Below are 27220 nucleotides of genomic sequence, written 5' to 3' on the forward strand. Positions count from 1 at the left end.
ATACATATCATACACACGAACACAAGAAACTGGAATACATATCACACACACGAACACAACAAACTGGAATACATATCACACACACGAACACAAGATAAACTGGAATACATATGATAAGCATGAACACAACAAACTGGAATACATATCATACACACGAACACAACAAACTGGAATACATATCACACACATGAACACAACAAACTGGAATACATATCACACACACGAACACAAGATAAACTGGAATACATATGATAAGCACGAACACAACAAACTGGAATACATATCACACACACGAACACAACAAACTGGAATACATATCATACACACGAACACAACAAACTGGAATACATATGATAAGCACGAACACAAGAAACTGGAATACATATGATAAGCACGAACACAACAAACTGGAATACATATGATAAGCACGAACACAAGAAACTGGAATACATATCATACACACGAACACAAGAAACTGGAATACATATCACACACACGAACACAAGAAACTGGAATACATATCACACACACGAACACAAGAAACTGGAATACATATCACACACACGAACACAACAAACTGGAATACATATCATACACACGAACACAACAAACTGGAATACATATGATAAGCACGAACACAACAAACTGGAATACATATGATAAGCACGAACACAACAAACTGGAATACATATCATACACACGAACACAAGAAACTGGAATACACATCATACACACGAACACAAGAAACTGGAATACATATCACACACACGAACACAACAAACTGGAATACATATCATACACACGAACACAACAAACTGGAATACATATCATACACATGAACACAAGATAAACTGGAATACATATCACACACACGAACACAAGAAACTGGAATACATATCACACACACGAACACAAGAAACTGGAATACATATCACACACACGAACACAACAAACTGGAATACATATCATACACACGAACACAAGAAACTGGAATACATATCACACACATGAACACAACAAACTGGAATACATATCATACACACGAACACAACAAACTGGAATACATATCATACACATGAACACAAGAAACTGGAATACATATCATACACACGAACACAAGAAACTGGAATACATATGATAAGCACGAACACAACAAACTGGAATACATATCATACACATGAACACAACAAACTGGAATACATATGATAAGCACGAACACAACAAACTGGAATACATATCATACACACAAACACAAGAAACTGGAATACATATGATAAGCACGAACACAACAAACTGGAATACATATCATACACATGAACACAACAAACTGGAATACATATGATAAGCACGAACACAACAAACTGGAATACATATCATACACATGAACACAAGAAACTGGAATACATATCATACACATGAACACAACAAACTGGAATACATATCATACACATGAACACAACAAACTGGAATACATATGATAAGCACGAACACAAGAAACTGGAATACATATGATAAGCACGAACACAACAAACTGGAATACATATCATACACATGAACACAACAAACTGGAATACATATGATAAGCACGAACACAACAAACTGGAATACATATCATACACATGAACACAACAAACTGGAATACATATCATACACACAAACACAACAAACTGGAATACATATGATAAGCACGAACACAAGAAACTGGAATACATATGATAAGCACGAACACAACAAACTGGAATACATATGATAAGCACGAACACAAGAAACTGGAATACATATCATACACACGAACACAACAAACTGGAATACATATCATACACATGAACACAAGAAACTGGAATACATATCATACACATGAACACAACAAACTGGAATACATATCATATACATGATCACAACAAACTGGAATACATATCATACACATGAACACAACAAACTGGAATACATATCACACACACAAACACAACAAACTGGAATACATATCATACACATGAACACAACAAACTGGAATACATATCATACACATGAACACAACAAACTGGAATACATATCATACACATGAACACAACAAACTGGAATACATATCACACACACAAACACAACAAACTGGAATACATATCATACACATGAACACAACAAACTGGAATACATATCATACACATGAACACAACAAACTGGAATACATATCATACACATGAACACAACAAACTGGAATACATATCATACACATGAACACAACAAACTGGAATACATATCATACACATGAACACAACAAACTGGAATACATATCACACACACAAACACAACAAACTGGAATACATATCATACACATGAACACAACAAACTGGAATACATATCATACACATGAACACAACAAACTGGAATACATATCATACACATGAACACAACAAACTGGAATACATATCATACACATGAACACAACAAACTGGAATACATATGATATGCACGAACACAACAAACTGGAATACACATGATAAGCACGAACACAACAAACTGGAATACATATGATAAGCATGAACACAACAAACTGGAATACATATCATACACATGAACACAACAAACTGGAATACATATCATACACACGAACACAAGAAACTGGAATACATATCATACACATGAACACAACACACTGGAATACATATGATAAGCACGAACACAAGAAACTGGAATACATATGATAAGCACGAACACAACAAACTGGAATACATATCATACACATGAACACAACAAACTGGAATACATATCACACACACGAACACAACAAACTGGAATACATATCATACACACGAACACAACAAACTGGAATACATATCATACACATGAACACAACAAACTGGAATACATATGATAAGCACGAACACAACAAACTGGAATACATATGATAAGCACGAACACAACAAACTGGAATACATATCATACACATGAACACAACAAACTGGAATACATATCATACACACGAACACAACAAACTGGAATACATATCATACACATGAACACAACAAACTGGAATACATATGATAAGCACGAACACAAGAAACTGGAATACATATGATAAGCACGAACACAACAAACTGGAATACATATCATACACATGAACACAACAAACTGGAATACATATCACACACACGAACACAACAAACTGGAATACATATCATACACACGAACACAAGAAACTGGAATACATATGATAAGCACGAACACAACAAACTGGAATACATATCATACACACAAACACAACAAACTGGAATACATATCACACACACAAACACAACAAACTGGAATACATATCATACAGACATGAACACAACAAACTGGAATACATATCACACACACGAACACAAGAAACTGGAATACATATCATACACATGAACACAACAAACTGGAATACATATGATAAGCACGAACACAACAAACTGGAATACATATCACACACACGAACACAAGAAACTGGAATACATATCATACACACAAACACAAGAAACTGGAATACATATCATACACACAAACACAAGAAACTGGAATACATATGATAAGCACGAACACAACAAACTGGAATACATATCATACACACGAACACAACAAACTGGAATACATATCACACACACGAACACAAGAAACTGGATTACATATCACACACATGAACACAACAAACTGGAATACATATCATACACATGAACACAACAAACTGGAATACATGATAAGCACGAACACAACAAACTGGAATACATATCATACACACGAACACAACAAACTGGAATACATATGATAAGCACGAACACAACAAACTGGAATACATATCACACACACGAACACAACAAACTGGAATACATATCATACACACGAACACAAGAAACTGGAATACATATGATAAGCACGAACACAACAAACTGGAATACATATCACACACACGAACACAACAAACTGGAATACATATCATACACACGAACACAAGAAACTGGAATACATATGATAAGCACGAACACAACAAACTGGAATACATATCATACACACAAACACAACAAACTGGAATACATATGATAAGCACGAACACAACAAAACTGGAATACATATCATACACACGAACACAACAAACTGGAATACATATGATAAGCACGAACACAACAAACTGGAATACATATCACACACACGAACACAACAAACTGGAATACATATCATACACACGAACACAACAAACTGGAATACATATGATAAGCACGAACACAACAAACTGGAATACATATGATAAACACGAACACAACAAACTGGAATACATATGATAAGCACGAACACAACAAACTGGAATACATATGATAAGCACAAACACAACAAACTGGAATACATATGATAAGCACGAACACAACAAACTGGAATACATATGATACACATAAACACAAGAAACTGGAATACATATCACACACACGAACATAATAAATTGGACTGGCATCAAATGATATGCACAAACATCAAATTGGAGTGCATACATTTTAATATTTACAAAAGAAAGTGCCTTTCAAGGTAATTGATATTCAATTATTTTTGAAAACATGTAGATTGGTCTAATGGTCTTGAGTAGTTCATTCAAATGAACATGACAAGATTGGTCTAATGGTCCTGAGTAGTTCATTCAAATGAACATGACAAGAGTTTGAAAACTGCTACTTCTTTCTTAAGTATTTGTTTTAGAATCGGTGTCTAAAATGATCTTTGATGATCGATCTACACCGAGGACTTTGGTATTGTTACTTTTGGCGTAAAATAAAGCGAACAATGCAGGTATTGTGGTCAAAGTTCATTCTTTACCTTGAACATCAATAAAGACTCGACCATTTCAATTTACATAATAAACATTTGGATGGCGTATCAAATGGCAGCATAATTCTTGTTGTCCTTTCTCAAAGTTTGTGGATCTTTTCAACATTACTATCAGTTAATCTACCCCGAATTTTGCAGTTGTACTTTAAAAGAGGCAAAATGGAAGCATTGTAAAATAATTTCAGACAGTTGAGTGATAGATAGCTTGCACAGCCTATAAATGATAAATTCTTGTGCTTTCACTGGAACAAACTTTATTCACTATCTTACACCAGCCTTGATTCTTATCAACATGAACTAGGTTACATTGGTCTGGATTTTTGGCAGCATGAACTCCCAAAAGATACAGTGTCAAAAGTTTTCATTACATTATATTCAATATGAATGGATTTCTGTCAAGCATAGCCTTACACTATTTAAACGTTAATGATATCTTCAGATCCGGAAATTTTTCTTCTACAAATGATCATTCTGGTTTTAAAATCTCTGACGTGGATTTGTGACTTCTTGTTGTTTAATACTAAACAAAGGTTTAGACCTATTGACGTAATTTTTCTTTTTTCAGTCTCGGGCTATAAAATAATGGTTGAGGTGAAGAAAGGATAACAAACGGTAGAGAATAACAGTAGATATTACAATATATAGTCATAACAGACTCTTGGATTATATAAGTTTAGAACCAAGCAATCAGTTCATTCCTATTTTGGATTTCATTCCTAGTTTGGATTCTTAATGTTAAAATCAGTCTGCAGATGTGTTTAATGTTGTTTTTAGATAATTTGACAGGAGAAATCTGTTAGGATTATTCACTAAAATTATGAAAGTGTTCATTGGACCAAAAGATTATTCTGGGACTATTTTAAATTATTCCAAGGGGTTCTGGACAATGCCATTGTGATATATACATTCAAGATCTGAAATTCGTTCAGAACATTAGTGTTTTTTTATATGAATAGAAATTTTCTGATTATTTTGGATTCAATTCATAATACTTTCATTTTATAACTTTGGTAATTAAATTATTTGTAATTAAGTTGTGAAACAAAATGAGTGGGTGGGTGGTGGGATTTTTGCATTTCCCTTTCCTCAGCAGTAATGAAATAAAATTAAGAATTAAACTATCTGTATTCATTTTAACAATTTATATTTTATATTTTAGCAAATGCCATGTTTTATATTTTAGCAAATGCCATGTTTTAGCTCAAGGGGAAACTATTAATTTCAAAACAGAACATCTTACCAGATTTGACAATAGTTTATTTTACTATATCCATCCCTTGATATCAACAAAAGAATAATGATATATGATAGCAAACTTAAAGAAATCATAGTTTTCCACATGATATCAATGCAAAAATATGGCAACTCTTAACAGTCTTGTATAGGCAGCATATGTTGTCAAGGTTTTTGCTTTTTAAAATTATGAGGCACTGTAGAAAATCAAAATACGTTGATTGAGTGTGAATAAAAGATATGTTATAAGAAAAAATAGGTGGAAGGGGCTTAATATTTAGCAGCAAGATAACTAAAAATACTGGAGTTAATTTCCATTGACTCCAATGCACATGAATATGACAGTCCTGTGGTAAGCTGCAAACCTAGCTCATTTTCAAAACTATAGTTTATATTTCTCTCCATACATATTTCAGCTCCTACTGCTCCTCTCACAGACCTATTTTTTCTTAACATCAGCTTGTCTAAGTACAAATTTTGAATCTTTACTTCCTATTACAAACTAGTATTATTTTTTTCTGGCTACTTTTCCCTTTTTGGTTGTTGAAACTGCTTCTGCAGCATTATCATCTTTCTTTGGGTCTTTTTCTGCATTGAAAATCTCTAATCGCTGAAGGATATCTAATGTTGTCAAATACTCGGTCTTGAATATAACTTTGTGACCATCAACTGAAAAAAGAAAAAAAGGATGTGAATTGATTTTATTGGATAGTATCAAGACCATGGAAATTTTCATTCATCTGCTTGGAGATAACATTAATGACCATGCTATAACCCAGATGCTTGGAGATAACATTAATGACCATGTTATAACCCAGATGCAAGGAGTTAACATTATGGTTCATGCTGTTATAACCCAAATGCTTGGAGTTAACATTAAGGTCCATGCTGTTATAACCCAAATGCTTGGAGTTAACATTAAGGTCCATGCTGTTATAACACAAATGCTTGGAGTTAACATTAAATTCCATGCTGTTATAACACAAATGCTTGGAGTTAACATTAAATTCCATGCTGTTATAACACAAATGCTTGGAGTTAACATTAAATTCCATGCTGTTATAACCCAGATGCTTGGAGATAACATTAATAACCATGTTATAACATAGATGCTTGGAGATAACATTAAGTTCCATGCTGTTATAACCCAGATGTTTGGAGATAACATTATTGACCATGTTATAACATAGATGCTTGGAGATAACATTAAGTTCCATGCTGTTATAACCCAGATGCTTGGAGATAACATTAATGACCATGTTATAACATAGATGCTTGGAGATAACATTAAGTTCCATGCTGTTAAAACCCAGATGTTTGGAGTTAAAATTAAGGTCCATGCTGTTATAACCCAGATGCTTGGAGTTAACATTAATGACCATGTTATAACCCAGATGCTTGGAGTTAACATTAAGGTCCATGCTGTTATAACCCAGATGCTTGGAGTTAACATTAATGACCATGTTATAACCCAGATGCTTGGAGTTAACATTAAGGTCCATGCTGTTATAACCCAGATGCTTGGAGTTAACATTAATGACCATGTTATAACCCAGATGCTTGGAGATAATATTAAGGTCCATGCTGTTATAATCCAGATGCTTGGAGTTAACATTAAGGTCCATGCTGTTATAACCTAGGCAAGTCTAGCATTGTGAACCCTGCCAGGTGAAATATGCATTTATATATTTAACAGTGTGAAGAATTTCAAACACGTAACATGATCTTGATGCCAGCCCCTTTTACTGCATGGTCCTTTATCCCAGGTACTTTCATTACAAGGGTAATATACTCTTTACACAACCCCATTTCACAGCCAGGGTAATAGACTCCTTACACAACACCATTTCACAGCAAGGGTAATAGACTCTTTACACAACCCCATTTCACAGCAAGGGTAACAGACTCTTTATACAACCCCATTTCACAGCCAGGGTAATGGACTCCTTACACAACACCATTTCACAGCAAGGGTAATAGGCTCTTTACACAACCCCATTTCACAGCAAGGATAACAGACTCTTTATACAACACCATTTCACAGCAAGGGTAATAGACAATAGACTCTTTACACAACCCCATTTCACAGCAAGGGTAACAGACTATTTACACAACCCCATTTCACAGCAAGGGTAATAGACTCTTTACACAACCCCATTTCACAGCAAGGGTAACAGACTCTTTACACAACCCCATTTCACAGCAAGGGCAATAGACTATTTACACAACCCCATTTCACAGCAAAGGTAACATACTCTTTACACAACCCCATTTCACAGCAAGGGTAACAGACTATTTACACAACCCCATTTCACAGCAAGGGTAATAGACTCTTTACACAACCCCATTTCACAGCAAGGTTAATTGACTCTTTACACAACCCCATTTCACAGCAAGGGTAACATACTCTTTACACAACCCCATTTCACAGCAAGGGTAATAGACTATTTACACAACCCCATTTCACAGCAAGGGTAACATACTCTTTACACAACCCCATTTCACAGCAAGGGTAACAGACTATTTACACAACCCCATTTCAAAGCAAGGGTAACATACTCTTTACACAACTCCATTTCACAGCAAGGGTAACATACTCTTTACACAACCCCATTTCACAGCAAGGATAACAGACTATTTACCCCAACTCCTTTCACTACAATGGTAATATAATCTTTATTTCCCCCTCCAATTTTACAATATGTTAAAAGACTCTTTACATCACCTCCTGTCACAGCAAGGCTAACAGAATCTTTACCCCACCTCCTGTCACAGCAAGGGTAATAGACTACCCTACCTCTGTTCACAACATAGTCATAAATTCTTTACCCCACATCCTTTCTCTGAAAGGGTGGGGCCCAACTGTCTGAATGGTCTAAAGTGCTCACTGTTATGGATTACTGCCATCTCATCTTTATCTCCATGGGTTTGAGTCTTGGGCTTGGCCAATGTGGGTATGTGAGAAAGCTTGCCATTAGCTTCTTGTGGGTCGGTGGTTCTTTCTGGGGTTTTCCTGGGTTCTTCCATCACTATTTATACTGGCTGCCATGCATAGCCTATCTTGTGTTGAAAAGTGGCATTAGACCTTAGAACAACAATTCTCTGAAAGGGTAATACCTCTTTACCAACCCCTTTCATTGCAAGGGTAATAGACTATTTACCCTGCCTCCTTTCACAGCATGTATTGAAACTGCCAATAAAGACCAATCAACAAACCTTTTGCAGCAAATGTAATAATAAATGGTTAAAAAGTCATTAATTAATGTCAATAGATATATTATGAACAGATGTCCTTCTGAAAAAATGTTATATGCCATCAACAATGTTTGGTATCTATAGACGGTGGAAACTCAAGCTACTGTTAGAAACCAATTTCCTTTTGTTATTACTCTATGATCTTAAAATAAGTAACAGAAATGAGTGAAAACAAAATAAGTTTAGTAAAACTGAATAAACGATTTATTTCCCAAGAACACAAAATTAAAAAGAATTTACAGTATTGAGCATTAAATCCAAAACTGTGTTAAAAGTTCAATAAAAATTCCTTAAGTGTAGAGCATTCAAAATGAGTTCCAGTTCCAAATGAATTCTAATCTTGAATGTGCTGGTATACCAATAGAATCAAAGTGTGATTGCTAACAGCCTTGACGTATCATAATGATATAATCCAAAATGTCTCTAAATGAATTAACAATAATCCAAAAATAGTGATTTTATGCTAAGTGTTAATGACCACTTTGTAATCCCAATGACTAATTTAAATACATAATCCAAAATGTCTCTAAATGAATTCACAATAATCCCAAAATAGTGATTTTGTGCTAAGTATTAATGACCACTTTGTAATCCCAATGACTAATTTAAATATATAATCCAAAATGTCTCTAAAAGAATTATCAATACTCCCAAAATAGTGATTTTGTGCTAAGTGTTAATGACCACTTTGTAATCCCAATGACTAATTTAAATATACAAGGCAAAAAACATGTGCTTCTGGTCAGCCAACCATTCCTGTTTTTTGTTGTTGTCCATAGCACCTTTTATCCCCAGGGTAAAAAAGATTGTCCCCCATTTATTTGAAGCACGAAGGACATTATATTCACTGATCATTATAATATATATATAATGTTAAAAATATCCCTACCTACATATCCTAATTTTAAAACCAGTGCAATAGGAAACACTATATTTTGGTCTAAATTCTTTCAAATATTAACTTAACACAACTAACAGACTGGTTTCACCTTAGATATTACAACAGGAATGAGTATTTCTGAAGTACACAACCTTAAAATAAAAACCTAATATGAGGGACCAAAGTTCATTTCTAGAACATTCTAAGTTGCAAACAAGATCAAGTCCATCAAACAAACCTTAATAAAGAACACAAAAAACATCAGGCAGACCAGGAATTCCACAGGTGAAAACTAATGTCCAAATCTTAGATCTAATTATACATGTTTACCTACAAGTAATAAATATCTTAAAATATAATCTACACACAAAAATTAGCTATGAAATTACACACAAAAATGTCATTAGCCAGGTAGGCCCTAACTTCAATCTTTATCTATGGGCAAAGCTCAATTACACAAAACAAATTTAATATACATAATAGTTCTTTCAGTTACAAAAGCCATGATCTTTAACCTTTCAACCCTGAAATCAAAAAGGTTTTTCCTTAGCTCAAGTGGAAGCTATGCAAAAAGATTTGCAAACTGTTGTGTAGAAACCTAGTTTTCTTGTATTAGTCACAGTGGCCTTGGACTTTAATCTCTGACCTGGCAACTGAATGGATTCTTCCAAAGTGAAAATTATCCATCAAGTTTGGTAACTGTACATGGTGGCTGCCTCAAGCCATTGTGTGGAAACAATTTTTCTTCTTTCATTTACAGTCAGCATGACATTTGAACCTTTGAGCCATAGTTCTTAATTACCCAAGCTGTCCACAATTTAAAAGTTTGGTAACTGTAGATGGTTGACAATTCAAGTTAATATATCAAAACCAACTTGGTAACATACAGTCGGACACCATAAAATACCAGGTTATTAAGAGCTCTACAGGCCAAGATCCTGCCATACTTGGTCACGTTCTGTGCTTTTAAAGAAGTTGTTTAGAGTTTACTATTTTCATAACAACATCTATATCTGACAGCAGATAAAAATGAAAGCCCTTGATGCCATTACCAGTGTCCATATATGATAGCAGATAAAACTGAAAGCCATTGATGCCATTACCAGTGTCCATATCTGACAGCAGATAAAACTGAAAGCCCTTGATGCCATTACCAGTTTCCATATCTGATAGCTAATAGAAATGAATGTCCTTGATGCCATTACCAGTTTCCATATCTTATAGCAGATAAAACTGAAAGCCCTTGACAGCATTACCAGCATCCATATCTGACAGCGGATAAAAATGAAAGCCCTTGATGCCATTACCAGTGTCCATATCTGACAGCAGATAAAAATGAAAGCCCTTGATGCCATTATCAGTGTCCATATCTGACGTCAGATAAAATTTAAAGTCCATGATGCCATTACCAGTGTCCATATCTGATAGCAGATAAATTTGAAAGTCCTTGATGCCATTACCAGTTTCCATATCTGACAGCAGATAAAAATGAAAGCCCTTGATGCCATTATCAGTGTCCATATCCGACAGCAGATAAAAATGAAAGCCCTTGATGCCATTACCAGTGTCCATATCTGACAGCAGACAAAAATGAAAGCCCTTGATGCCATTACCAGTGTCCATATCTGATGTCAGATAAAATTGAAAGTCCATGATGCCATTACCAGTGTCCATATCTGACAGCAGATAAAACTGAAAGTCCTTGATATCATTACCAGTGTCCATATCTGACAGCAGATAAAACTGAAAGCCCTTGATATCATTACTAGCATCCATATCTGACAGCAGATAAAACTAAATGCCCTTGATATCATTACTAGCATCCATATCTGACAGCAGATAAAACTGAAAGCCCTTGATATCATTACTAGCATCCATATCTGACAGCAGATAAAACTAAACGCCCTTGATACCATTACCATGTCCATATCTGATAGCAGATAAAATTTAAAGTCCTTGATAGCATTACCAGAGTCCATATCTGACAGCAGATAAAAATGAAAGTCCTTGATATCATTACCAGTGTCCATATCTGACAGCAGATAAAACTGAAAGCCCTTGATGCCATTACCAGTGTCCATATCTGAGAGCAGATAAAACTGAAAGCCCTTGATGCCATTATCAGTGACCATATCTGACAGCAGATGAGCATACTTTTAATGAAACTAAAACTCTCTTTTCCAGGGTATTCAACTTAACTGAAATTTTCACAGTGGTTATTGAGAAGAAAGTTTAAAAAGCAAATGTTGATGGATGACTCAAGGATGATCCACAATTGAAGCAGGACCAATTCATAAGCTCGTGTGATCTTATTACCTGGCAAGTGCAAGACAATGGCAGCAACTTGATTTTATTGCCAGACCAGCTCAAAGCAACAGCATCCACTTCATCTTATTACCAAGCAAGGCCAAGGCATAGGCAGCCACTTGATCTTATTGCTAGGTAAGCTACAGGCAATGGCAGCCACCTGATATTATTGCCAGGCAAGCTCAAGGCAATGTCAAACATCTGATCTTATTGCCAAACAAGCTAAAATTAATGGCAGCAATTTGATGTTATTGCAAGGTATGCTACAGGTAATGGCAGACAATGACAGGTAACTGTAAGCTAAAAGTTACAGCAGACGTGCCAGGAAACTTTAAAGTAAGCTAAGAACAACAGTATACATGCCAGGCAACTTTAATGCAAGCTAAAAGCAATAGTAGTCAGGCCAGGTCATGTAATGTAAGCTAAAAGCAATAGCAGTCTGGCCAGGTCAATGTAATGTAAACTCAAAGCAATAGTAGTCATAGCAGGCAACTTTAATGTAAGCTAAAAGCAACAGTAGACATAACAGGCAACTTTAATGTAAGCTAAAAGTAATAGTAGACATGGCAGGCAACTTAAATGTAAGCTAAAATAATAATAGACATGGCAGCTAACTTAAATGTAAGCTAAAAGCAATAGCAGACATGGCAGGCAACTTTAATGTAAGCTAAAAGTAATAGTAGACATGGCAGGCAACTTAAATGTAAGCTAAAATAATAGTAGACATGGCAGCTAACTTAAATGTAAGCTAAAAGCAATAGTAGACATGGCAGGCAACTTAAATGTAAGCTAAAATAATAGTAGACAACGCAGGCAAATTTAATGTAAGCTAAAAGTAATAGTAGTCATGGCAGGCAACTTTAATGTAAGCTAAAAGCAATAGTGGACATGCCAGGCAACTTTAATGTAAGCTAAAAGCACTAGTATAGATGGCAAGCAACTTTAATGTAAGCTAAAAGCAATAGTATCCATGGCAGGCAAATTTAATGTAAGCTAAAAGCAATAGCAGGCATGGTAGGCAAATTTAATGTAAACTGAAAGCAATAATAGACATGTCAGGCAACTTTAATGTAAGCTAAAAGCAATAGTAGACAGGCCAGACAAATTTAATGTTGTTGTTGTTGTTGTTGGGTTTAACACCATTTTTCAGCACAAGATAGGCTATACATGGCGGCCAGTATAACTGGTGGAGGAAGAACCCTAAAAAACCCTGGGAAGAACCACTGACCTATGAGAAGCTAGTGGCAGGCTTTCTCACATACCCATGTTAGCCGAGCCTGAGATTCTAACCCATGCAGACAGAGGTGAGATGGCAGTGATCCATAATGGTGAGCACTTTAGACCACTTGGCCACTCAGGGCCCCAACTTTAATGTAAACTAAAAGCAATACTAGACAGGGCAGGCAACTTTGATCAGATATTTCACTCTTTTGTCCAAGGAACATCATATGGATTTCATGAGTTGCATCCCTTAGTATGTAATGCCAACTAACCAACAGCATGTAACAGTGGTGCATTGTACATCGGCCAAACAATGGTGGAGGCAATTGACTTCAGAAGGATACTTTGTAAGTTTAATATCAAAAGTAGGACTATGTACCAGAGAGGGGCCAAAATGATGTACCAGAGAGGGGCCAAAATGATGTACAAACATGGAATGACAGTGGAAAACTGCTTATTTATGAGTCCATTCCAGTTGTATGTTCCCCTTGTCTCGATCATGAAGGAACCGTGTTCAAATCTGAACAACCTGAATATGATTTTGATGCAATGGTTTGCTACAGCATTCAGTGAAATTCACAGATCCAAAGCACTGAAAAATCTTATTGATCTGATAAGGTGTAGATAGGGTGTAGATAGTGTGGGGTGTAGATAGGGTGTAGATAGGGTGGGGTGTAGATAAGGTGGGGTGTAGATAGGGTGGGGTGTAGATAGGATGGGGTATAGATAGGGTGGGGTGTAGATAGGGTGGGGTGTAGATAGGGTGGGGTGTAGAAAAGGTGGGGTGTAGATAGGGTGGGGTGTAGATAGGGTGGAATGTAGATAGGGTGTAGATAGGGTGTAGATAGGATGCAGATAAGGTGTAGATAGGGTGTAGTGTAGATAGGGTGGGGTGCAGATAGGGGTAACATATTGGATATTATCCCAGGTTTGAATTCGGTATAAATTCCAATGGATGTCTTTATCCAATAATTTTGTCAAAGCACTTTTATATTTCCTGAGAAAATAATCACTTGAATTCAATAATTTGAAGAAAATAAAATTCAGCCCAAACTGGTCACAACATAATACAACTTAAAGTGCAAGATGTTAAAGCACAACTGGTAAAATCCTAAGATATTATAGCTTTCTGCTTGATATCAGGTAGCATTTTCTAAAAACACCCAATGGAAAATAACCTTCTAGAATGATCTAATGAGTCTTGTTTATTTACAACACAATAACCTGTAAAATCCACTTAGCCTATAAAATCCAAAACCCTGACCTTCACCAACATATTTATGCCTTATTGTTTACCTGAATAATAATCCTGAAAATAAGCTCATACACATAGAGAATAATGAAGTTATAATTAGTTGTTTACATAAATGAAATTTAAAAAAAGAAAATAGAAGTCTATCAGGTTGAGCAGAAATGAACTCAGTTTTTGACTAGGTCAAGTCCAGCAAACAATGTTAAATTACAATAACATGATATGAAATAAAAAAAAATAAAACTAACAGACAAACAAATAAATTAAATATACATAACAATATCCACACAGAAACCTAAGTACTTCCATTTCAATAGGATCCTAAATACTTCTATTGGATAGGATCTCAAACACTTCTTTTGGATAGGATCCCAAATATTTTTAATGGATAGGACCCCAATACTTCTATTGGATAGGATCTCAAATACTTCTTTTGGATATGTATCCGGACAAGAAACTAAATAATTCTTTCTGGATATATTAAGAAGTTTCAGACTGTGAAACCTCTATTCTTTTGTGGTAAATATCATTACTGCAAGCTCTGTAATCTTAAAAAAAATCCTCAAGATCTTCAAAATATCAGTGATGAGAAAAATGTGCTTTTCCAAAAAGTTGACTATGAATACCAGTGATTATTATGAGAGTAAAATTTGATTTTAGGTCACATCAAACCAATTATTTATTGAGCTATGGAACTAACATATATGTTATGGCATATTAATTACTGTAATTAAAATTCAGTGATTAGCTGAAAATAATTAAAATAAATTTTCAGAAAAAGCCTCATATGCATCTAGTAAATTGTATGCACTAATAGACCTGACCCAACACCAGTTTTATTTTATCACTGTTGCCTCCTAGACGGGGCCACTACAAAACACAAGGCAGCTACAAGGGACACAAGGGAATTTTTATTTTATCACTCTTGCCTTATAGACTGGGCAGCTACATGGGACACTAGGGAATTTTTATTATCACTGTTGCCTTATAGACTGGGCAGCTATATATGACACTAGGGAATTTTTATTATCACTGTTGCCTCATAGACTGGGCCGCTACATAGAACACATGGGAATTTTTATTTTATCACTGTTACCTTATAGACTGGGATGCTACAAGGGACACTAGGGGATTATTATTTTATCACTCTTGCCTTATAGACTGGGATGCTACATGGGACACTATGGCATTTTTATTTTATCACTCTTGCCTTATAGACTGGGCAGCTACATGGGACACTTGGGAATTTGTACTTTATCACTGTTGCCTTAAAGACTGGGCAGATACATGAATTTTTTTATTTTATTAATGTTGCCTTATAGACTGAACAGCTACAAGGACACTAGGAAATGTTTATTTTATCACTGTTGCCTTACAGATTGGGCACCTACATGGGACACTAGGAAAGTTTTATTTTATCACTGTTACCTTATATACTGGGCAACTATATGGGACACTAGGGAATCTGTATTTTATCACTGTTGTCTTATAGACTGGGTAGCTACATGGGACACTAGAGAATTTTTATTTTATCACTGTTGCCTCACAGACTGGGCAGCTATATGGGACACTAGGCAGCTACATGGGACAATAGGGAATTTTTATTTTATCACTCTTGCCTTATAGACTGGGCAGCTATATGGGACACTAAGGAATTTTGTTTTATCACTATTGCCTCACACACTGGGCAGCTACAAAGGGAATTTTCATTCTATTACTGTTGCCTGATTTGTTGGTCTTAGAACATAGGTACAGTGATTTAGCTGATATTAGCATTACTGTCACTTGGATTTGAATTAAATGTACAGTGATTTGGTTGATATCAGCATTACTGTCACTTGGATTTGAATTAACATACAGTGATTTGGTTGATATTAGCATTACTGTCACTTGGATTTGAATTAAATGTACAGTGATTTAGTTGATATTAGCATTACTGTCACATGGATTTGAATTAAACGTACAGTGACTTAGTTGATATTAACATTACTGTCACTTGGATCTGAATTGACGTACAGTGATTTGGTTGATATTAGCATTACTGTCACTTGGATTTGAATTAACGTACAGTGATTTGGTTGATATTAGCATTACTGTCACTTGGATTTGAATTAATGTACAGTGATTTAGTTGATATTAACATTAATGTCTATTGGACTTTTGAAATGCTCAAATGGCTAGGTGACAAAGATTAATTAGGGTGGTTTTGATTATATGGCTCTATTTAAGTGAGTATTCTGACAGTAATGAAGTACTATTGCATTTTCACAGTAGTAGTTGTTGTTGTTGTTGTTGTTGTTTAACGCCATTTTTCAGCACACGATAGGCTATACATGGCGGCCAGTATTAACGGTGGAGGAAGAACCTGGGAAATCCCCAGAAAGAACCACCGACCCTCGAGAAGCTACTGGCAAGCTTTCTCACATACCCACATTGCCCGAATCCAAGACTCGAACCCATGCAGACAGAGGTGAGATGGCAGTGATCCATAACGGAGAGCGCTTTAGACCACTCGGCCACTCGGGGCCCCCATTTTTACAGTAATGAAGTACTATTGTATTCTCGCACTAATACAGTACTATTGTATTCTCACAGTAATGAAGTACTATTTTATTCTCATAGCAATGAAGTACTATTATATTCTCATTGTAGTGAAGTACTATTCTATTTCTCACAGTAATGAAGTACTATTGTATTCTCACAGTAATGAATTACTATTGCATTCTCACAGTAATGAAGTACTATTGCATTCTCACAGTAATGAAGTACTATTGTATTCTCACAGTAATGAATTACTATTGCATTCTCACAGTAATGAAGTACTATTGCATTCTCACAGTAATGAAGTACTATTGTATTCTCACAGTAATGAATTACTATTGCATTCTCACAGTAATGAAGTACTATTGTATTCTCACTGTAATGAAGTACTATTGTATTCTCATTGTAATGAAGTACTACTGTATTCTTACAATAATGAATTACTATTACATTGTCACAGTAATGAAGTACTATTGTATTCTCACTGTAATGAAGTACTACTGTATTCTTACAGTAATGAATTACTATTACATTGTCACAGTAATGAAGTACTATTGTATTCTCATTGTAATGAAGTACTACTGTATTCTTACAGTAATGAATTACTATTGCATTCTCACTGTAATGAAGTACTATTGCATTCTCATTGTAATGAAGTACTACTGTATTCTTACAGTAATGAATTACTACAGTAGTCCCCCTCTTGAACGGCCCCCCTGACCAGCGGCCACCCGCTCCTTACGGCCAGAATCCGTTGGCACCGACGAGTTTGTGTTCAAAAGTACCCCTCGCGAAAGGCCACCCGGCTAACGCGACCAGCATATTAGTGCAAAATTATAAAATTTACCCCTCACAAGCGGCCGCATTTTATTTGAATATGTATCCAGAAACAGTATTTTATTCATAACGTGTGTTAAGTAATCCGATTTCTGTTTCCCGATGTCAGGTTTTCGTTACTGAAAGAGGTGTTGAGTAAAGTACATTTACCACTAAGGTTAATATTATATCATTTACGCCTCACGAGATACCAAATTTATTCCATAAAAACTGAGAAAGACTCAAATTTTAATCCATAAAAAAGGGTGCGTACATGTAATCCAATTAGCCTTACTGCTGTGTTATCATAAGATGTCCGGTTTAGTCACTCTGATAACTGTTAAGATTACAATTATAGAACAGTAGTAACAGCTGAGAAGTGGCAGTATCGATGTACAATACCCAAGTCAGCAGGAAAATGGTTTAATAGCCTTTATGGCTTCCCTTAGTAAGATGTTGAGCTTGTTCACTTTGGTAATCAGTGGCTATTACTACTGACAATAATTGTCAAAATTACGAATCCTAGCGGCCACGAGGTCAAATCTGCGTGATGTTAATGGTACATATCAAAGCCGTTTTGGCTTCTCTCACTTAGTGTAAAAAAAATGTATACAAACAATAGGGTACCAGACTGCAACTAACGAATCACGTGACAAGATCACTTCCTTTAAAAACACACGGCAATTTGTTTGGATGCATACAAAATTGTTTTATCAGTATTGTAGTTGGCAACATGAAAAACTTACTGCAAAAAGATCAACATGTCATCGAGGAAAATAAAAATTCTCAGTTTAGAGGAGAATGTGAAAGTAATTCAACTGACCGGGGGGTGGGGGTGGGGGGGTTCGTCGAGGATCCTTGCAGAAAACTAATGCCAGGAAGACTAAGATAAACAATATCGTGAAAGATAATGAAACAATTCTGCAGAAGTGGAAAGGTGAAATGGACGGAGAAAGGAAGATTGTTTGAGCCAGGAGACGTTTGTATCCTGATTTGAAAGACAAGAAAAAGCAAAAAGTTTGTCAGTTGAATTGGAATATGATGACTTTACCACAAGTAACGGATGGTTGCACAGATTTCAAGTGCGACAAAATATCAAGTGTTCTGTCATTAGCGGCGAATCAGCAGATGTTAATGAAGTTGTCGAAGATTGGAACAAAAGACTAAACGATATATGCAGGAGATATGACAGCATGGATATTTTTAATATGACGAGACTGGTTTGTTTTTTAGACTTGCCAACAAAGTGACAGATGATGTGAACTGTAACATAATTATAACGACAGTTTTAAAACCATAATTATAAAGACAGTTTTAAAACTTTATCAATGGTTATTCATAGCATTCTTTTGAAAATGATGACAAAGTTTGTTTTACATTTATTTCACATCATGCATGTGATTTTTTAATCAAAATATTAAATATTTAAAATTAAATGTACTTCTGAATTGTTTCATATGTATTTACTATTCACATTTGTCATCCCCCTCTAGAAAGGCCACCCGCATTATAAGGCCACTTCCCTGCTGCATTAGGGGTGGCCTTATAAGAGGGGGACTACTGTATTGCATTCTGATTGTAATGAAGTACTACTGTATTCTCATTGTAATGAAGTATTACTGTATTCTTACAGTAATGAATTACTATTACATTGTCACAGTAATGAAGTACTATTGTATTCTCACTGTAATGAAGTACTACTGTATTCTTACAGTAATGAATTACTATTACATTCTCATTGTAATGAAGTACTATTGTATTCTCATTGTAATGAAGTACTATTGTATTCTCATTGTAATGAAGTACTACTGTATTCTTACAGTAATGAATTACTATTGCATTCTCATTGTAATGAAGTACTATTGTATTCTCATTGCAATGAAGTACTACTGTATTCTTACAGTAATGAATTACTATTGCATTCTCATTGTAATGAAGTACTATTGTATTCTCACTGTAATGAAGTACTACTGTATTCTTACAGTAATGAATTACTATTGCATTCTCATTGTAATGAAGTACTATTGTATTCTCACTGTAATGAAGTACTACTGTATTCTTACAGTAATGAATTACTATTGCATTCTCATTGTAATGAAGTACTATTGCATTCTCACTGTAATGAAGTACTACTGTATTCTTACAGTAATGAATTACTATTGCATTCTCATTGTAATGAAGTACTATTGTATTCTCACTGTAATGAAGTACTACTGTCTTCTTACAGTAATGAATTACTACTGCATTCTCATTGTAATGAAGTACTACTGTATTCTTACAGTAATGAATTATTATTGTATTCTCATTGTAATGAAGTACTACTGTATTCTTACGGTAATGAATTACTATTGCATTCTCATTGTAATGAAGTACTATTGTATTCTCATTGCAATGAAGTACTACTGTATTCTTACAGTAATGATGTACTTATGTACTTAGGAACATTACGCTGACACCTCAGGAGTAAATGCTTTACATTACATTTCTTTCAGTAATTTGAAAGCATTAAAAGATTCTTCAGTCCGTGTCTAGAGCAAATTTGCCTGATGTGTAAAATATGTAAATAAGTTGCTTATCTAGCACTCTGCCACCACTTGATGGCATCCAATGGTTTCTGATACTCACCAAAAGTAATGTCAATTCTGGGTTCAGACTTGTCAGACTTCACATTGACCTTCATGGAGCAGTTCTGATTTGTTTCCAATATCCTGGGAGAATGCATGTGAAATACCATATCTCTGAAGGGAAAAAAAGAAAGATCCAAATCAGACTAAATTTGAAGTAGCATGAAGCAACTTTATGCTGCCAAATGTTACTACTGTAATAAATCGAGCTGAAAAATGGCTCACCAGGTAGAAAAAGCTTTTAATTCATACAAATTAGATATTTTATACTATTGTAGTTCACCAATGAGGTGTAAGTTGTTTGCAATTACCCATGGGTAAAAATGTGCATGCTCTCCACTGATCCATATAAATTACATACGAGTGAAAATGTTATTGAGTTGTGCATGCTTTCCACTGATCCATATAAATTACATACGAGTGAAAATGTTTTTGAGTTGTGCACAATTCTGACTGATCCATATAAATTACATACGAGTGAAAATGTTATTGAGTTGTGCATGCTTTTGACTGGTCCATATTAACTGAATTATATGTACTCTCCACTTATATGCATAAAAATGATACTAAATTATGTATGCCTTCTATAAATTATATACGAGTGAAAATGATACTGAATTGTGCATGCTTTTGACTGATCCATATAAATTACATACGAGTGAAAATGTTATTGAACTGTGCATGATCTTCTCTTATTTGCACGAAAATGATGGTGAATTACTCTCTACTGATCCAAATGTTAAGGAAGCTTTTCAGACAATGCTATTTTTTTGGGTAAATGTTCATCATCAAATGTAATCACCATGCCAACAAGAAAATTCCTGGGAATTACCATCACAAAAATGTCATTCTGATAATTTTAAGACTCATCCTTGTCAATATAAAGATGCTGAACAAGCTCTTTCCGATCATTAAAATTTAAACCTTGTGCGTGTAAGGATGCAAAAAATTTTAGAAAAATCTCATGGTACATTCTGTCGTGGTCAGTATGACATGTAAACATTAAGATTAACACATGGGCTAACTCACAATAAATACGGTAGCTAGCAATGGTTGACCTCTCTTGTTTGGAAGCACTAGTGAATCTTAACTAGGACTTGTTTGGTTAACAGCTGGAGACCTCTAGGGGGCAATTTTAACGCAAGGTCAATAGCAGTAAATGATAAGAGTTGAGACAAACTAGGGAAAGGTTTTAGGAAGTCTTGGGGCATTTGACACAGGTGTCATAAAATCATATTTTCCAGGACAATTACTAATAAAGGTGGTCTAGAGAGGATTATTCTGACTTCGATATGAGTGATACAATTTCTGGCAGATAAAGAAGTAATCATGACTGGCCAAGCTAAATGAGTAGAGGGTGTTTTCCAGATGGAATTCAGGTTTTTAAGAAATTCCCCTTATGAAACTAATCAAAGTTTTTAAGGTGAGTCAGAAATTAGTTCTGGGAAACAAGATTTCTTTTTAAATTGTCTACGAACATGTGTCAGAAAGTGAGGGACATGAAAGGAGAAAGATTTGACTTCATAAGAAGGTGCAAGTCTTGAATAAAACACAAGGTTTAGTCTCAACTGCATATAATGTATGTTCACTGATGTAAGTTTAATTACTTGTTGCATTTATTTGATTTATATTCATACTTTAATTTTTCATGAGTTCAGAAGTTAATTACTTGCATGCATTTTGTCTCAAATGCTAAATGACCCATGAATTAAATGAATTTGTTCTGTTTAGTTGTTTGCATGTAATAGAAATCATATAGTGTTTTAGATTTCACACACTTCTGCTGGTAGGAATTGTAAGGAGTAAGTTATCTGTCTTAAATTATTTTTGTATCAAGTATGCTAATAGCTGATTTTACTATGTATTGGTCAATGAAACACTAATTAGCAAAGTATCATTGTCTGAACCAGAAGTGAAGTCCATTAATTCATGTATAATTAAGTTGTGAAATCTCTTCATGTGATTGATAAACAAAATCATTCTGTAACATTCCTGTTTAGAAACATATTATTCATGAAATGTGAAATACTGCACAAAATAATGGTCTGAATTATGAAGAAAATATCACAAATTTGGGACTTCCAAAATTTAATGTTTAGATTTCTAAAATGTACACTCACATTCTCACATTCTGAAATGAAAAAGTGGTGGAAACACTGTGCAATATGAAGTAGTGGAAACACTGTGCAATATGAAGTAGTGGAAACACTGTGCAATATAAAAAGCTAAAACGAGAATGAAGACTTTGTAAACTTAAGTAGAATTGTGAAAATATTCAGTGTGTTATTCTTAATTTCTTTATGGTAACTGATTTTATTGCAAAGTCATAAAAACTTACCAAAAATATATGATTCTGACAAAATCTAAAAATTGCTATTGTTGACTAAATTGTGAATTAAGACCAATGCATATATACATGTACAAGAACAACGTAATGAATAGGGTTCAGCTTGTGTATTTTTGGAACTGCATGTAATGCGGTGGTGGTGGAGAGTGGAAGGGATTAGGAAAAAGACCTTCCACCATCTCTCCAAGTGTCCTGGAGTTGCCATGGCAGCTAGTGGAGAACTGCTCTGCACACCATGCTTTCTCATGGAGTTGTTGATGAGAGCAGACATGATCTCTATCAAATGAGCGTGGCTTACTGTGCATGTCCCCTGCAAGTATGCTCTTTAGAGGCTGAGAGGGAAAGATGCCAATTTTTCTTCATCATTATCAGATGATTATACACATTTCCTACTTCTAATGAAGTACATGAAATAGATATGATTCCAAATCAACAAGTCATACATGATAGAAACGCACCTTTCCCTAGCTGAACTTGACATCTTCTGGTGATAACATTTGATAAAAGTGTTTACAATGGTCACTGCCTTGGTGTTTACAATGGTCACTGCCTTGATTTCTGCTGAATATCTGCTGAAGCCAAGTTGTTATTAAGGAGAGACCGTTTTAAGTTTCTAAAAGGGAGAGAGAGTAAAAACTATTATCTTATTCTGATTTGTGGTATAAAAAAGAACACTTAGCCATTCCTTGCTTTACTTGAAACAAACCACATTTTATCAATACAGTACAATGAAATCTTGGAAGTAGACAATTTCACCAGATTCTACCCTGCAATATACAAACGTTATGGTCTAATGCTTGTAGCAATCATGGCACAGAGTATACAAATGTTATGGTCTAATGCTTGTAGCAATCATGGCACAGAGTATACAAACGTTATGGTCTAATACTTGTAGCAATCATGGCACAGAGTATACAAACATTATGGTCTAATGCTTGTAGCAATCATGGCACAGAGTATACAAACATTATGGTCTAATGCTTGTAGCAATCATGGCACAGAGTATACAAACATTATGGTCTAATGCTTGTAGCAATCATGGCACAGAGTATACAAACATTATGGTCTAATGCTTGTAGCAATCATGGCACAGAGTATACAAACATTATGGTCTAATGCTTGTAGCAATCATGGCACAGAGTATACAAACATTATGGTCTAATACTTGTAGCAATCATGGCACAGAGTATACAAACATTATGGTCTAATGCTTGTAGCAATCATGGCACAGAGTATACAAACATTATGGTCTAATGCTTGTAGCAATCATGGCACAGAGTATACAAACGTTATGGTCTAATACTTGTAGCAATCATGGCACAGAGTATACAAACGTTATGGTCTAATGCTTGTAGCAATCATGGCACAGAGTATACAAACATTATGGTCTAATGCTTGTAGCAATCATGGCACAGAGTATACAAACGTTATGGTCTAATGCTTGTAGCAATCATGGCACAGAGTATACAAACGTTATGGTCTAATGCTTGTAGCAATCATGGCACAGAGTATACAAACGTTATGGTCTAATGCTTGTAGCAATCATGGCACAGAGTATACAAACATTATGGTCTAATGCTTGTAGCAATCATGGCACAGAGTATACAAACGTTATGGTCTAATGCTTGTAGCAATCATGGCACAGAGTATACAAACGTTATGGTCTAATACTTGTAGCAATCATGGCACAGAGTATACAAACATTATGGTCTAATACTTGTAGCAATCATGGCACAGAGTATACAAACATTATGGTCTAATGCTTGTAGCAATCATGGCACAGAGTATACAAACGTTATGGTCTAATACTTGTAGCAATCATGGCACAGAGTATATGTTGTCTTTTGCTACTACCAGGTCCTAGCTTTAATATTTTAAGTGTGATGACATCATCAACCGTATTTTCTACCATCCTAACTTTAAGTAGATATTTATATTCATGAAAGTTATATAAAATTATCATATGATACCATCTGAAGTAAAAGGGAAAATAAACATTTTATTTTGTGAAATTACTTTCAAAGTGTTATTCATCAGGTGGTAGAACTGGCTACTTCGACCTGATGGAGTCCTGTAGAAAACCTTTGTGACCATAATGGTGAAAATAAAGGTTAATTCACCATATTAGGTTCATGCGACAGTCGTCCGAGAGTGATGCGTTGGTACGTTACTGTCTTTTTAAAGGATACGTATAGCTTTTTCAGTCTTCTATGATTGTGAAGCAATAAGACAAAAATCAAATTGAGCAGATGGTTGGGGTCACACTTACACTTCTTGTGTTAATTTAAAGTACCTATAAGGTGATTTCATGTTGTCAGACATTTTATCATACTTTATTGATAAAACATCAGACTCCTGCAAACTTATCTCATACTGAATCAAATGAGAAAAAATCCCACAGCCAGAAATAATAATTTTGCTCCATACCATTAAATGGTCAGTCCCACACAGCACAGGTGCATTCAGAATTGAACTAGTTAGTCGTTGTGTACATGTATATTCAGTCTTGTAACAGGGTCATTACTCCTTAAAGACTTAACATGTGGTTTTCATTTAAGTGTAAATTCAGTGGGGTTTTGGTGCTTTTTAAAAAATGAAGCTGATGCATTCTGGAATTTTACTGTCCATACCTCAGAGGATTACTTTTTATATTTAAACATGAGAAATATACACTGCTCAACAGAAGCTCAATAAGGTGGGCCTCTCTTTAAGTCAGTGTGCAAGTTTTTTAAATGCAAAAAAATATATTCAAGACTTTTCAGATGAATTTCTATGGTTCATATATTTGATCAAAATAAAGATCACTGATTGGTGAAATGGTATTCAAATGTGAATTACTCATGACTTGTCTATCTTTCAATAGGTGGTCTTCATTGATTGGATGTTCAAATGTCAAATATTAATGCAGAACAACCACTCCAGCGGAGATGCCATCAGTGCACCAGTATTTTATTAAATTGTTGTGGAGCATTATCACAGAGTGAATAGTTGAGGAATTAAATTCCCCACCACATGCATAGAATTCCAAAAATACACTTGAACTGTACGATATGCACTATTGGCTTTAGCAGCAACATGCAGTTTCAACTTGTGTTCGAGTCAAGAATAACAAACTTCTGGCAAACATTACAGGGGCACTTTCTTAATATGCATAATAAGACTTCAGAAGAATCAGGAACACCGAAAAGGTCAATTTATTCTTAAAGTTGATGTTCAGAATATTTCTATAAACCATGTAGGGAATAAGCACATTGCTGAATGAAAGACCATGAGATCAATTAAAAGTGACAAAATAATATATATTAGAAATCATGGAAAGTGAGTTTATTTAAAAAATATAATACAAATATTTTATTTTTAAATTCTTCGTACTCAATTGTTTTTTTAAATCTGGAAAAACCATATCCGGAGCTGTGGCTAAGGAACACAACCATGTTAAATAAATTTCGATTTAAAAAAAATAGGCATCGAAAACTGATTTGTTTATATGTACCACATATTCATAGTTTTTCAATCGATCGCCTTCATCAATGACCAGGTTGATACTGGAAGCAAGGGGGTGGGGGTAAAACGAGTGTTCACATGCAGCCTGGAATTCTGACTATAATTCACCTGATAGATCGAGTGTTATTTCCATATGGATCAAAATAAAATTTAACATTCTTTATCGCACGGAGATGAGTAGCCTGAAGTAGTGTCCCAACAGCCTGTTTAATTTTTAATGACATTTTTAGAGTGTAGGTTAAGGCATCATATATCATTGAAAACAGAAGTCATGTGACTGATTGCAATTCTTGGGCCGATTTTAATCATGTGTATATTTATTTTTTCTTCTATTGAAAAGAAATAATTGTATACTGCACTTTAAAGTCCCACAAGCAAGGAAAACATTAATTGCACCCTTTCTT

At 34.9% G+C, this 27220-nt stretch overlaps 1 protein-coding gene across 1 annotated transcript; it reads right to left on the reverse strand.

Annotated features, from left to right (window-relative positions):
- Nucleotides 1-6076: 6076 nt before the first annotated feature.
- On the reverse strand, nt 6077-27083 carry LOC149783107 (large ribosomal subunit protein mL53-like). Its single transcript, XM_089931331.1, has 3 exons — nt 26925-27083; nt 20967-21079; nt 6077-6738 (listed from the first exon to the last, which is right to left on the reverse strand). The coding sequence occupies exons 1-3, from the start codon at nt 27071-27073 to the stop codon at nt 6578-6580; spliced, it is 423 nt and encodes a 140-aa protein (XP_089787457.1). The 5' UTR covers nt 27074-27083; the 3' UTR covers nt 6077-6577.
- Nucleotides 27084-27220: the final 137 nt, after the last annotated feature.

This window comes from Sinohyriopsis cumingii, chromosome 14 (genome assembly GCF_028554795.1).
Source record: "Sinohyriopsis cumingii isolate HCF-2022 chromosome 14, ASM2855479v2, whole genome shotgun sequence".
In the NCBI taxonomy this organism is placed as follows: Eukaryota; Metazoa; Mollusca; class Bivalvia; order Unionida; family Unionidae; genus Sinohyriopsis; species Sinohyriopsis cumingii.